At 36.7% G+C, this 14,916-nt stretch overlaps 1 protein-coding gene across 1 annotated transcript in view; it reads right to left on the bottom strand.

Moving 5' to 3' along the window:
* STAG1 (stromal antigen 1) overlaps window positions 1-14,916 on the bottom strand; it is a 496,183-nt gene that overhangs the window by 347,798 nt on the left and 133,469 nt on the right. Inside the window, exons 2-3 of the mRNA XM_043474336.1 lie at window positions 9,771-9,882; window positions 2,877-2,979 (exon numbers count right to left, since the gene is read on the bottom strand). Of these exons, the coding sequence (XP_043330271.1) occupies window positions 2,877-2,979; window positions 9,771-9,799 (132 nt within the window). The 5' untranslated portion in view covers window positions 9,800-9,882. The remainder of the gene's footprint in view (window positions 1-2,876; window positions 2,980-9,770; window positions 9,883-14,916) is intronic.

Raw genomic sequence — 14,916 nt, 5'->3', positions numbered from 1 at the left:
AACAGTTCAGTAAGAAAAGTCTCTGAAGTAACATACTAAAAAGAAACACCAAAAATGGGATGTCTACTAAGAATTTAGAAATAAGGAAAATAATGCTTCCCAAGGCAGAGGTCCTTATACAACTTTTCTTCATTTCACTGAGTAAACTAGTAAAATCAGAGATCCATGAAGTCCTTTTAACAAGAATGAGCAGTAACAAAGAGTTTATCAACCAAAACTTAGAACTGTTCAAAATGGAGCCAGTTGATGGAAAGTGCCCAAGCCATCTTCAGAACAGGTACTGTGGCATAACTCAAATATGATCATTCTGACAATTATACCTCTCAATTTTAAGTAACATCTTGGTGTTTTGGCATTCTTGAGGGAAAGAATTCAGGAGGTAGGTTATGAATTTAAATTCTAGCTTTGTTCCTTATGCAACGTGATCTCAGCCACTTTCTTTTTTTGTTTTCTACTTTGTAAACTGCATACAAGACCTATTTAACAGTACTGGTGTGAAGATTAAATAACATAAAAACATCAGTGCAGTACAAACCCCAGAGTAGAAACTCAGGCAGCTCTTTTGTTTCCAAGGTTAAGAAATGGGTCTGAGTCAGGTAAAAATATAAAAAGCTATGTGACTAATCAGTGTGAATATAAGGACTAGAGTCTAACACATGTCTCTAGAATGCTACTATCCTATGATGGTTGACAGTTTTTCCATTCTAGAAACATGGGATGAACATGTACTATTTACATATTAGATTATGTAGTAGCAGTTTCACTAAAGTCAGTGCTAGTCTTTCACTCGTGTCAGACTCTCAGCGAACCAGGCTCCTCTGCCCATGGAACGCTCCAGAAAGAATACTGGAGGGGGTAGTCATTCCCTCATCCAGAGGATCTTCCCTACCCACAGACACAACTCTGGTCTTCTGCATTGCAGACAGATTCTTTACAGTCTGAGCCACCAGGAAAGCCAATTTCACTAAAAATAAAATCTTATTTCTAACCACAAAAGAGCTAAGCATTTGGATACACAGACTCCTTTTCATCAGGAAAGCAAAACATTACATGAATATAGCTGTAGACAAGTCAAAACTAAATAGGTTATAAAAAACAATACAACAGACTGCTGAAGGGGTGATAAATTCTGTTTAGGAAAATAAATAATAAAGGTGTTCTTGAAGAAGACAGCACTTAACCTGAATCATTAAGAATTTTAATTGGAGGGGAACAAATTCAAGAAAGCAATCATGTTTGCAGTTTACTCTACTATTTTCAAGAAACTTTATAGTCTTATTTCAAAATGTGTACTTATAAACAATGAATCATAGAGAAAGCAATGTGACTTGCCAATAGTCTTAGAAAAACCGTATGAGGCAGGATGGGGGGTCAGGAAGAGGAACACATGTAAATCCATAGCTGATTCATGTCAATGTATGGCAAAAATCAGTACAATATTGTAAAGTAATTAGCCTCCAACTAACAAAAATAAATGAGGAAAAAAAAAAAAGAAAGAAAAACCATATGGTAGTAAGACAAACTAAAAGAGTCTACTGCTTCTACGTACAAGACTCTCACTTTGCCCAAAATGTTTTTTAAAGGAATACCATAGCATCAAATACTTCTACAAAATTAAGGATTATAAAGAGTGTCTATAATATATGTCTTTTCCTCCACTATTTTTTTACTTTACATAAAGGCGAAAGATAAAATCAAGTGTAAAGAAAACTGTAGAAGTCACCCTTCTACCCCTTTCTTTGTTGTTGTTAGACTGTCTTGGAAAGTAAAAGCTATGGAGTTTCACTGAATCGAATAAGAAACTGTGGCAAACAGACAAATATTGATAGAACAAAATTAACATAAAAAACATTTTTAAGTCACTACAAAGGACATATATATATAATAACTGGTTAAATAACATAGCCACTGATTGTGATAGGTAGATCATGAGTCAAATCAACAAACTAATTTTTAAAAGATAATATTTATGAGATGATTATAAATTTTAAATGTATTTGGTGATTTTACTAAAATACTGTCATCTTGCATTATGAGAATGATACTGGTTGTTGTTCTTTAGTTGCTAAGTCATGGAGTGATATTTAAAAAAGAGAGAAGGGAAGCCCTTATCTTTTAGATACATTCTGAAATATTCAAAAATGGAATGCTATCCAGAATGACCTTCAAAAATAACACAGGAAAAAGAGACTGGCAATGACTTGATAACTGCTGTACCTTAGATTTATATGGAAGGTTTATTATACTATTATGACTTCCATAGGAGGTGGCTAAATTTTTCCATAATAAGAACTCTTATAAAATAAAATTTTAAAACTGCAATAACAAAGTCAACTCACCTTTATACTCATAAAGGTGAGTATAAAATAATACAAGCCTTAACCCACTGATACCATTGATACTACTGTCTGACAGTATTACTTTAAATTAAATGACTGTGTACTCACATGACATAAAGATACCATACAGTAAGAATACGTAGAGCTTTTCTAAACTTCTCAATCATGTGCAATGAGAATATATTCTGAGACTGAACTCAAATACTACAAAAATGCATACTTAAAGAGCTCACAAGAAATGAGAGCTGCATCTAAAAATAAAAAGCAAGGAAATCATAACTACACGTCATTCCATGTCAATCATCTTCCCAATCCCTTCACATGGACTACCATTTATTTGTAAGAGAGACACGGAAAGCAAAAAAGATACTATAATTTTCTTTTTCTAACCACTGCTAAGCCTATTTATGAAGCAAAGTTTCCAAGACATTCTAATGTGTCAGTGAGCTTTTTAAAAGTATTAACAGTATTATAATTAACAAATACCTCATTATCAATAACCATTATAGAAACAAAGATGACAAGTAATATACATACTGGAGGCCGGCCAGGTCGACCTCTTTTTCTTTTTCCTTTGACCTCTGTTTCTTCAAGTTCGCTGCCAGCATCAGAATGGGCAGTAGTCTCATTAGTTGAATCTCTAGAAAATATGATACATTATTTTAGTGAAAAAATTAATAAATACATACCTATTAATAATACAATGAAGCTCTGTTCCTCTAGCTTTCTTACTGTTTGCTGTATGTACACATATAGCTGATTAAAAGTGGTTTATACTTTCATGTTCAGAAAAAATCTTTAGCAAATTCAAAATATTACCCTCCCGTGGGATGTTTCAAAAGAACAGCATGTATACTATCTATGGTGAAACAGATCACCAGCCCAGGTGGGATGCATGAGACAAGTGCTCGGGCCTGGTGCACTGGGAAGACCCAGAGGAATCGGGTGGAGAGGGAGGTGGGAGGGGAGATCGGGATGGGGAATACGTGTAAATCTATGGCTGATTCATGTCAATGTATGAAAAAACCCACTGGGAAAAAAAAAAAATATTACCCTCCCTGGTTAATATCACATAACAATGAATAAAATGATTTTCCAAACAGAGAAATACAGAAAAGAAATGACTGTGGAAATGGCAGCTGCTATAGAAAATATAAATGCAAAATACAACTGCAAAAGACTAATTCTTCAATATAAAAAAAATAAAGGCTTGGGAGGAACTTTACTCATTTCATAAAATAATGGAAAGTGTGTTAGTAAATGTTTAACAATGGCACTTCAAAAAATCTATGCACATAAGTCATTAGAAACAGTACCAATATAAAGGAAGTAGAGCACACAACTTACAAACAATAATAAAATGCACAATATTTTTTATTGTAAATTCTATCTAGTTCAGTCACTCAGTTGTGTCCGACTCTTTGCGACCCCATGAACCACAGCACGCCAGGCCTCCTTGCTTATCACCAACTCCCTAAATCCACCCAAACTCATGTCCATTGAGTCAGTGATGCCACCAACCATCTCATCCTCTGTCGTCCCCTTCTTCCCTGGCCTTCAATCTTTCCCAGCATCAGGGTCTTTTCAAATGAGTCAGCTCTTCGCAACAGGTGACCAACGTGTTGGAGTTTCAGCTTCAACATCAATCCTTCCAATGAACACCCAGGACTGATTTCCGTTAGGATGGACTGGTTGGATCTCCTTGCAGTCCAAGGGAATCTCAAGTCTTCTCCAACACCACAGTTCAAAATCAATTCTTCAGCGCTCAGCTTTCTTTATAGTCCAGTTCTCACATCCATACATGACCATTGGAAAAACCATTATAGACTTGACTAGACGGACCTTTGTTGGCAAAGTAATGTCTCTGCTTTTTAATATGCTGTCTAGGCTGGTCATAACTTTCCTTCCAAGGAGTAAGCGTCTTAATTTCATGGCTGCAATCACCATCTGCAGTGATTCTGGAGCCCAGAAAAATAAAATCAGCCACTTTTCCCACTTTTTCTCCATCTATTTCCCATGAAGTGATGGGACCAGATGCCATGATCTTAGTTTTCTGAATGTTGAACTTTAAGTCAACTTTTTCACTCTCCTCTTTGACTTTCAGCAAGAGGCTCTTTAGTTCTTCTTAAATTTCTGCCATAAGGATGGTGTCATCTGCATATATGAGGTTATTGATATTTCTCCCAGCGTTCTTAATTCCAGCTTGTGCTTCCTCCAGCCCAGCATTTCTCATGATGTACTCTGCATGTAAGTTAAATAAGCAGGTTGACAATATACAGCCTTGATGTACCCCTTTTCCTATTTGGAACCAGTCTGTTGTTCCATGTCCAGTTCTAACTGTTGCTTCCTGACCTGCATACAGATTTCTCAAGAGGCAGGTCAGGTGGTCTGGTATTCCCATCTCTTTCAGAATTTTCCACAGCTTATTGTGATCCACACAGTCAAAGGCTTTGGCATAGTCAATAAAGCAGAAATAGGTGTTTTTCTGGAACTCTCTTGCTTTTTTGATGATCCAGTGGATGTTGGCAATTTGATCTCTGGTTCCTCTGCCTTTTTTAAAACCAGCTTGAACACCTGGAAGTTCACGGTTCACATATTGCTGAAGCCTGGTATGGAGAATTTTGAGCATCTGTCTAGTTAACAGATTCATATAAAATGATTTTAATAATTGTGTGAAACTCTTGTATCCCTAGCTAACCTACGGTTTCAGCTGATGAACGAACAGGCTTCTGCCGTGAAAGACAGTTGATACCTTTGTGCACTTTAATGAACAGAATGTAAAAGAAATGACAAAGCCATCTGTTGGAACGTCACTCATTGCTCAACGTTGTGAGCATCTTCTTTACTGAATTGCATATGTAATAGTTCTGGAACACTAGAAGCATATGTCTTCAAATCTTTGTGGTATCATAATATAATGACTAAAGACCTGATATTTATCTTTAAGTTTAATCTGCATTATTAACAATTTCTCCATCACTTTATTGAGTCCACAAACAACAAAACAATAAACTGAGTCCTCATTTGTAGTGTTTGCTGATTTTCATAAAGTGAATACTCTTACCACAACCAAATTCAAACTATCAAAGTGACATCACAAAATACAGAGTTGAGAAGTAATTAACAATAGTAGTACACTACTACAAAGTTATTTCCATCATACATGGAATAGATGTAAATAAAAACCTAGAGAGCATAGAAATTGGTAAGATGTAAAATAATTGGGAAGTGATGAGTTTTGAGCAATTACTTTTATTTTTAATAGGATTTATTTAATTTTAAGCTTGCATAATTTAACTTTCCATAAAAGTCATGTTATATATGGGCTTCCCAGGGCCGCCAGTGGTAAAGAATCCACCTGCAATGCAGGAGACATAAGAGACCCGGGTTTTATCCCTGGGTAGGGAAGACACCCTGGAGGAGGGCATGGAAACCCACTCCAGTCTTCAGGCCTGTAGAATTCCATGGACTGAGGAGTCTGGAAGGCTACAGCGATCCATAGGGTTGCAGAGAGTCAGATACAACTGAAGCAACTTAGCACGCACACATGCATGCATGTTATACTTAACAAGGTCACAAAATTCCTGGAAATTTAATATTCAGCTCTCCAGGCCAATACAGACTGGCCCTAGCATGGCATTAAAAACACATGGATGATATTAACAAAAATATCTTCACTGAATTCTGTATTACTCACTGTATCTGTATAAAACTGCAAATAAGAGGAAGGGTACAAAGCAAATGGTAAACTCAACTCACAACTTAGTATTTATGAAACTGCTCCACTGAAGGCTCTTAGTTCCATTCTCTTTGTTTTGATCCCTTGAAGATCTCATTAGTATCTGGCTCTTCTCCCTTTAAACTAACCTCTCTTGGAGATCTCATCCAATTGATATGGAACTTTTATGCAAATGACTTCAGTATATTATCACTAGACCTATCTGTAATTCAAGATTTTCAACTGCATGTGTAACATACTTCTTTGCATACCATCGCAAATTCACCAAATAACACACATAAAATTAAGTCTAATTATGACTTAATTCTAGCTCTCTACTCACAGCAATATCACTAAATAACTAATTTATTAATACCCAAATTTGCACTGTTTTATAAACTTATTATTGTCACCATTACCCTGTCTTATTCAAACCTACAACCACATCAGTCTTCCTCTTAGGCCATCAGTTAAAAATCCTCCTGAGTCATCCTCTATATACTAATTTCGTCTCTCATTCTTTTTATGATTACTACCATAATCACAACTTCTTGAATTAATCACAACTTATCTTTCTGCTTCTAACATTTCCCTGTCCAAGCCACTCTACACACTACTGTCACTAATATTCTCATTATCACGTTCCTTCTTTGTCTGCAAACCCTCAAAGGCAACTTGGTATTTAAAACTATAAATAATACTGATCTAGCCCAAGGGTCAGGAAACATTTTCTTTAAGGGCTATACAGTAAATATTTTAGGCTGAATGGTATGAAGTTCTCTGTATCTGATACTCAACTTGCATGAATATGGCCATTCATAATACATAAGTGAATGGATATTGCTGTGGTCCAATAATATTTATAAAAACAGGTTTCTGAAACAGTATCAGTAGTCTTTCAATCACTGATTTAATTAAGAATAATAAATCATATGCTTCTTCTCCTCACTATAATCCAAACAGACCATTTAGTATACACTGTGTGCCGGTTTACAGACATTACCTATGCACAAAACCTTATTAAGACAACATACTGATGTCTCAGTTTTACAGATGAGGAAATGTAAGATCTCAAAAGCTGACAATCCTGTTCATATTCACACAGCTATTAAGTGGTAGGGTCCACTTAGATCTCAAGGTAAATGCGAATTCTCTATCTCTAAGGCAGGATAGCAGAATGCAAATAGTATGTTTAGTATTTCTCTTATGTGAACAGAATACACTAGTACTTTTGATGCTTACAGAAATCTCCAGGCAACTACAAAAGCAAATTTGTTTCAAGGATACAAAATGTGTCCCATTAGTGAAATTAATTTATCCTTCAGCAATAGTTCACTGACAACAGAAAAAAGTACAATTGTTTTTTAATTCTTCACACTTCAGCCAGCTTAAAAGATGAAAGCTATTACCAACAAACAACTAACATACTTCAATCAGTATATGTATCTTATTTATTAGAATACATGATATAAAAATGTTTTTTAATTTCAAGCAAGATATAAGAATACAAGGAAGAGTTTCACTCCACTATACCCTAACACTGAATTTCAATCTGCAGAACAAGATTATCAAGTTTTATCAATACTGTCATGAATACTTATGTTCTGGCATAAATATACATAAATACAAAGCAATGTCTATATAATTTTTTAAACTTAAATTAATATGAATTTTCCTACAAAGGATTCCTAAATGTTACTCGATAATATGTTCCTTCTCTGTGAGTACTTAGACTGTCTCCAGTTTCTAACCACTACAAACAGAGGTGAAACAACTGTCCGTGCACGTTAACTCTTATTACACATCAACAAATACCTCTCTAGAATAGACACAGAAAGCTGGATCAAGGGCTATGCAAATTCAAACTTCAACCAAATTGCTCTACCAAAAAGCCTGCAAATGAATACTGGACATGAATAAAGAGAATACAAAAATCAGATTCAACCTTATAAAGTCATTCTTTTTAATTTCCTGAAAACTCTCTAAATTCTGTTTTACTCTTTCCAGTTTCCACTGTAATCATTTCAGCTCAAGTTGTTATTATCTCTGGCCTCGACACCACAACACCTTTCTCCAAATAAGACTGCTCGTTTCTCCTGTTGCCTTTTCCAATCAAATCACTATACTGTGTGCTAAGAATGCTATTCATAGTATATGTCTTATTCCATCTTTCTCGTGATTAAAACTCTATGATGATGTCCTTCTACTTCCAGGGGAAAACAACCTCAAAATTCTTAATTTAAGACTTAGCAGGTCCTATACAATACAGCCCTACTCTACTTGCAAGCCATATCTCATGCCATTCTCCATCTTTCATCCTGAAAAAAGAAAAATCACAGCTTTATTTCAGTCCCTCAAACACAATGTGATTCCGCCTATCACAATTCCTCTACCTCCCTACATTTCTTCCTTAGAAAAGTAGACTACTTCAAGGCATGTATTAAAATTCTAATAAATCCTCTAGCTTACCTTCAAAGAACCAATGGCAGTTTAAATCTATATGATTGTGATTATTTGATTAATATATATCTATATAAGCTTGATGGCAGCAAGGACAGAGTGAGTCTTTTCCACTTGTTCATTCTCAAAGCCCAGCACAGCTCTACTACAACATTTGGTGGAAATTGGCAATATTTAATAATGTTTAATTAATAGCAAAGCTTGCCTGGTGGTTCAGACAGTAAAGAATCTCCCTGCAATGCAAGAGACTAGGGTTTGATCCCTGGGTCAGGAAGATCCCCTGGAGAAGGGAATGGCTGGCCACTCCATTATTCTTGCCTGCAGAATCCCCTAGACAGAGGAGCCTGGAGGGTTACAGAGAACTGAGCAATTAACACTTTCATATTTAAACAAATGAAGCAGGGTAGGTATTGATGGCTTTTAGCATGTAAAGTAATTTGGATAGCATTCTGTCTTAAAACTCTGGAGGAAAAACGGAAGGACAGGAGACCAACTGGAAGGAGACTACAGTTTCTTAGAAAAAACACATATAAATGATCTAAAACTATAAAAATATATAAATAATTATGTAAACTGTTGGTCACTTTCATTATATCTAAACTGCTATTATCGTACACGATCAGAGTATACAGATTCCTACATTGGAGCTTAATGAAACCTATAAAGGGAAAAGTATTTGCCATTACACGATCTCACTTCGCAGAGAATCGAAATCAAATTCTAGATGTGTCCTATAACTCCAACAAAATCTAATTAGATGTCACCAGAAATGCCAAGGACTCATCAATTACAATCTCAATCTCAGGGAAAAGAAGTTCTGGCATGGGGTGAGAGGATGATATGGGACAGAGGTCTACAAACTCTTGTCTATAAATAGCCAAACGAAATATTTGTTTGCAGGTTAATTTTTTCTCTAGCACATAAACAATTCTGCAAAGGAGTCAGTGTGATTTTCTTTCATTAACACTTTATTTACAAAAGAAGTTGGCATGTCAAACCAGCCCACAGTCATCATTTCTGCTGAATACTAAAATAAGACAGTAACTTTTTTGTTCAGTAACAGGGACATTACATACTGACATTACAATGCAAGGGCTATAGATGGATATAATAATTATACCCTCTAATAGTTCTTTTACTTCAAGCATATTCCCCAACTATCAAAGAACACATTTCATGTCTCAGTAATAAAAGTTTTTTGATACAGAAAAGTGTTACATGCATTTAAAAAAATAAAAAGCTGTAATACTTACTGTAACACTGGTAACTCTGAAGTAATCATTGCTGCAAAGATCTGTCCACAATGCAGCAAAAGAATCAAGTGTTGTACAACTCAAAACTTTCAAAATAACCTCAAAGGTAATCCTGTTAATTAAAAAAGAAAGAAAGAAATTATTTTTCCAGTTTACTGATGTATAGTTGACAAACTCTAAGACAGTTACAGCAAGGTAATTTGATATATGGACACACAGTGAAGGGCTTCCCTCACTGAGTTAATTAATATATCCACCATCTCACATATTTTCTCTTTGTTTGCCCCAAACATTTAATAAATTCTACTCTATTAGCAAATTTCAATTATACAAGAAAGTGTTATCAACTACAGTCACCTTATTATATATTAGACCTTCAGGCCCTATTCATTTAGAACAAAGTTTGTACTCTTTCACCCAATCGCTCCCTATTTCTACCACTTTGCCCTTGGCAACGACTTTTTCCACTACTTTTTCCACTACTTTTTCCATGAATCTTCCCGCTCTATAGATATCACATATAAGTGATTTCATGTGATATTTGCCTTTCTCTAATGCTAATTTCATTAGTATAATGCCCTCCAGGTTAATCCAAGTTGTCTAATGATCAGTTTTGTTATTTTTTTTGAAGACTGAGTAATATTCCACTGTGTGTACCAAGAGACAACAAGGTTTGCTCTATCCGTTAAGTCCATGGACACATAAAGCTGTTTCCATATTTTGGTTTTGGTAAATAATGCTGCTGTAGTTCAGTTCAGCTGCTCAGCCGTGTTCACATCTCTGCAACCCCATAAACCACAGCAGGCCAGGCCTCCCTGTTCATCACAAACTCCCAGAGTCCACCCAAACCCATGTCCATTGAGTCAGTTATGCCATCCAGCCATCTCATCCTCTGTTGTCCCCTTCTCCTCCTGCCCCCAATCCCTCCCAGCATCAGGGTCTTTTCCAATGAGTCAGCTCTTCGCATCAAGTGGCCAAAGTACTGGAGTATCAGCTTCAGCATCAGTCCTTCCAATGAACACCCAGGACTGTTCAAAAGCATCAATTCTTCGGCGCTCAGCTTTCTTTATAGTCCAACTCTCACATCCACACATGACCACTGGAAAAACCATAGCCTTGACTAGACGGACCTTTGTGGACAAAGTAATGTCTCTGCTTTTTAATACGCGCAGCCGAGAGGAGCTAGCTCATGTCCGATGTCAGGGGCGGCGGCCGAGAGGAGCTACCCCACGTCCAAAGTAAGGAGCAGCAGATGCACTTTGCTGGAGCAGCCATGAAGAGATTCCCCACATCCAAGGTAAGAGAAACCCAAGTAAGACGGTAGGCACTGAGAGAAGGCATCAGAGGGCAGACAGACTGAGACCAGAATCACAGACAACCAGCCAATCTGATCACATGGACCACAGCCTTGTCTAACTCAATAAAACTAAGCCATGCGGTGTGGGGCCACCCAAGACAGACGGGTCATGGTGGAGAGGTCTGACAGAATGTGGTCCACTGGAGAAGGGAATGGCAAACAACTTCAGTATTCTTGCCTTAAGAACCCCAAGAACAGTACAAAAAGGCAAAAAGATAGGACACTGAAAGATGAACTCCCCAGGTCGGTAGGTGCCCAATATGATACTGGAGATAAGTGCAGAAATAACTCCAGAAAGAATAAAGGGATAGAGCCAAAGCAAAAACAACACCCAGCTGTGGATGGGACTGGGGATAGAAGCAAGGTTCGATGCTATAAAGAGCAGTATTGCATAGGAACTTGGAATGTGAGGTCCATGAATCAAGGCAAATTGAAATGCTGCTGTAAGCGTGGGATAAACACATCTATGTGTTTGGGATAATGATTTCATTTATCGTGGATATATACTGAGAAGTGGGATTGCTACATAATATTACATATAATATATAATACAACAGTCTTCTTTTTAATTATTTGTTTTCTAAAGATTGTACCAAATTACATTTCCACCAACAGTGAACAAGGCTTCTGTTCTGTCTGTATCCTCAACCAGAATATCTCTCTTAGCTTTTTGAGCAAAGACATCCTGACATAGATGTGAAGGGATACATCATTATGGCTCTGATTTTCATTTCCCTGAAGATTAGTGATGTTGAGTACCTGTTCATGTAGATTTTGGTTATCTGTATATATTCTTCAGAAAAATGTCTATTTAGGTCCTCTGAAAACTACTTTAGAAAAACATGAGTATGCCAGAATACACAGACTACAATCAATAGTACTACCAACTACCAATAATCACACTCCTTTGTATTTACCCAGATAAACTAAAAATTTATGTCTACATAAAGGCCAACACAAAGGTATTTACAACAGTTTTATTCAAAACTGCCAAAACAGAAGAAAGGTATAATTTAAGAGGTGAATGAACAAATAAACTGTGGTACACAGAAAACACTGAATATTACTTAACACTTAAAAGTAATGAGCTATCTAACCAGGAGAGGACATGGAGGAAGCTCAAATACCTATTACTAACTAAAAGAAGCCAATGTGAAACAGCTACACCCTATATGATTTGAATGACATAGCATTTTGGAAAAGGTAAAACTATGAGGACAGTAATAATATCAGGGATAGCCAAACATTATTGGATAGGGAAGATGAACAAGTAAGACCAAAAGATTTTTAGGGCACAGAAGCTATTTTGTATGATACTAGAATCATGGGTACATCTAAACTGAACATTTAAAACAAAACCCATAGAATATATAACACAAAGAGGGAATCCTAATGTAAACTACAAACACTGGGTGATAATGACATGTCAACATAGGTTCACTGATTGTAACAGATGGATCACTGTGATGTGGGATGTTAATAGTGGAAGAGGTTATATGTATGTGGGAACAAGAGTTATGGGGGATCTCTCTAACTTCTATTCAATTCTGCTGTGAACCTAAAACTTATCTTAAAACTAAAGTTTATTAAACAAAAACAAAGTAGCGGAGTGAGACAAAACAGGGCATCCAAGACAGGCCATGACACAATACCTAACAGAATAACACATAACTAGAATTCAGAAGGAGAGAGAAACATCAAGGCAAAAACAAACATCTGAAGAGGTAGCAAAGAGCTTTCCAAAAGTAATGTGAGATTTTAAAACACAGAAGAAAGATCAGAGAATTCCCATGAATATTCTAAAATATAAATATTGGTAAATATGAAGAAAATTTGAAAGGAAACAAAAGAAACATAATTCCTCACATACAGAGAAAAAACAAAAAATTATGATCAGATTTCTTGGTAGAAACTATGTAAGCTGGTTAAATAGGTCCATTCTAAAAGAAATCAATCCTGAATACTCATTGGAAGGACTGATGCTGAAGCTGAAGCTCCAATTCTTTGGCCACCTGCTGCAAAGCCAACTCACTGGAAAAGACCCTGATGCTGAGAAAGAGAGAAGGCAGGAGAAGGGGATGATAGAGGATGATGGTTGGACGGCATCACTGACTCAACAGACATGAGTCTGAGCAAACCCCAGGAGATAGTGAAGGACAGGGAAGCCTGGAGTGCTGGGGTCCATGGGATCAGTCACTCAGTTGTATCTGACTCGTTATGACCCCATGGACTGCAGCATGCCAGGTTTCCCTGTCCATCACCAACTCCAACAATGTAAGCTGAAAGACAGAGAAGCACTGTTTGAAATGTGAAGTGGAAAAAATCATGAAAATTGAATTATCAATCTTTCAAAAACAAAAGAAAGAAATGATGTCATGGAAAATGGAGGACTAGGAAACCTCAAAAATTAGGCCCTCCAGTAAAGGAACTTTTGTTGTTTTTTAGTTATTAAATGAAGTCCAGCTTTTTGGGGAACCCATGAACTATAGACCACCCGGTTCCTCTGTCCATGGGATTTCCCAAGCAAGAATACTGGAGTGGCTTGCCATTTCCTTCTCCAGGGGAATTTTCCTGACCCAGGGATCAAACCCACATCCTCTATATTGGCAGGTGGATTCTTTACCATTGAACCACCAGGGAAGCCAGAAACAACTCTTAGTTTGGCCAAAAAACAACAAAGCTCATCTCTTATGAACATCTGGAATCTTATAAAAGTTTATGATAAAGAGAGGAGTGCCTAAAAGACGTCAATTATACTTGATAAGAGACCACAGTAGTATTTTTGCTTACTCATATGCCAACTCCATAGCCCACAAGGACAGCAGACCAAGTTACGGGTGTGGCTCGCTAGTGCCCAAGAGAACACCATGGACCTGTTCTCTAAAACTGCAGCAGAGTGTTTGGAAGAGCTTCCTTTTTCTTTTCTTGGAGAAACTATTATCTTTCAAAAGCATTTAAACACACAGTGATACAAGTAGCTGTCTGGGGCAAGAGAGTGGATTGCATAAGCATTAAACAATCTAAAAGCCTTAAATTAAAAGAGGGGGAGGAGAAAGCTATGTGGGGAGTAAGTACTTTAAAGAGGTATCACATATGCAAGGAAATGGAGAGTACTACACGAATGCTCAGGGTTGGATGGATTCTCAGAGAAGAACTACGGAGTACAGGCTTTCAATTCTAGGTGATCTTTGCTCTCCATGCAAGCACAAAGTGAATACCAAGACAAAGCTGTAGGCAGCCTGCCTAATTTTTGAAGAAGTACCTCAGCTAACAGACAATCTGCCAAAAAAAGACCCAGAAATTACTTGTTTCCATTAGCAAAAGAAATCTGGAAGATCACCACTGAATAAGACAACAAAATTTTAGGACCCACACATGACAAAGAATACAGTCCTTGCAAAAACAGGTTAGCAAAGCAAATTCTAAGAGATGACTCTAGCCCTCGAAAAGACAACAGTAAACCATGAGGAGGAGAGAAGAACCTAGTGTCCAATGTTACAACACTGGACATACTGAAAGTGTCCAGTTTTTCATAACATCAAAAATTCAAAAGGCATACAAAAAATATGAAATGATGGCCCATTACCAGAAAAAAAAAAATTCACAGAAATCATCTCCATCTAAGCTCAGATATTGAACTGAGACTTCCAGAAGTAGATAAACAAAGACAGACAAGAAAGAATATCTGAAGATACATGGCAAAAACTTAACCTATTTTAAATACATAAATCTACACAATTAGTAAGATAAATGAACTCTGGGAAGAAGAAATTCAAAAGAGAGTCACAA

The sequence above is a fragment of the Cervus canadensis genome, chromosome 7 (assembly GCF_019320065.1).
Source record: "Cervus canadensis isolate Bull #8, Minnesota chromosome 7, ASM1932006v1, whole genome shotgun sequence".
Lineage (NCBI taxonomy): Eukaryota > Metazoa > Chordata > Mammalia > Artiodactyla > Cervidae > Cervus > Cervus canadensis.
This window is presented reverse-complemented; position numbering and strand designations above follow the sequence as displayed.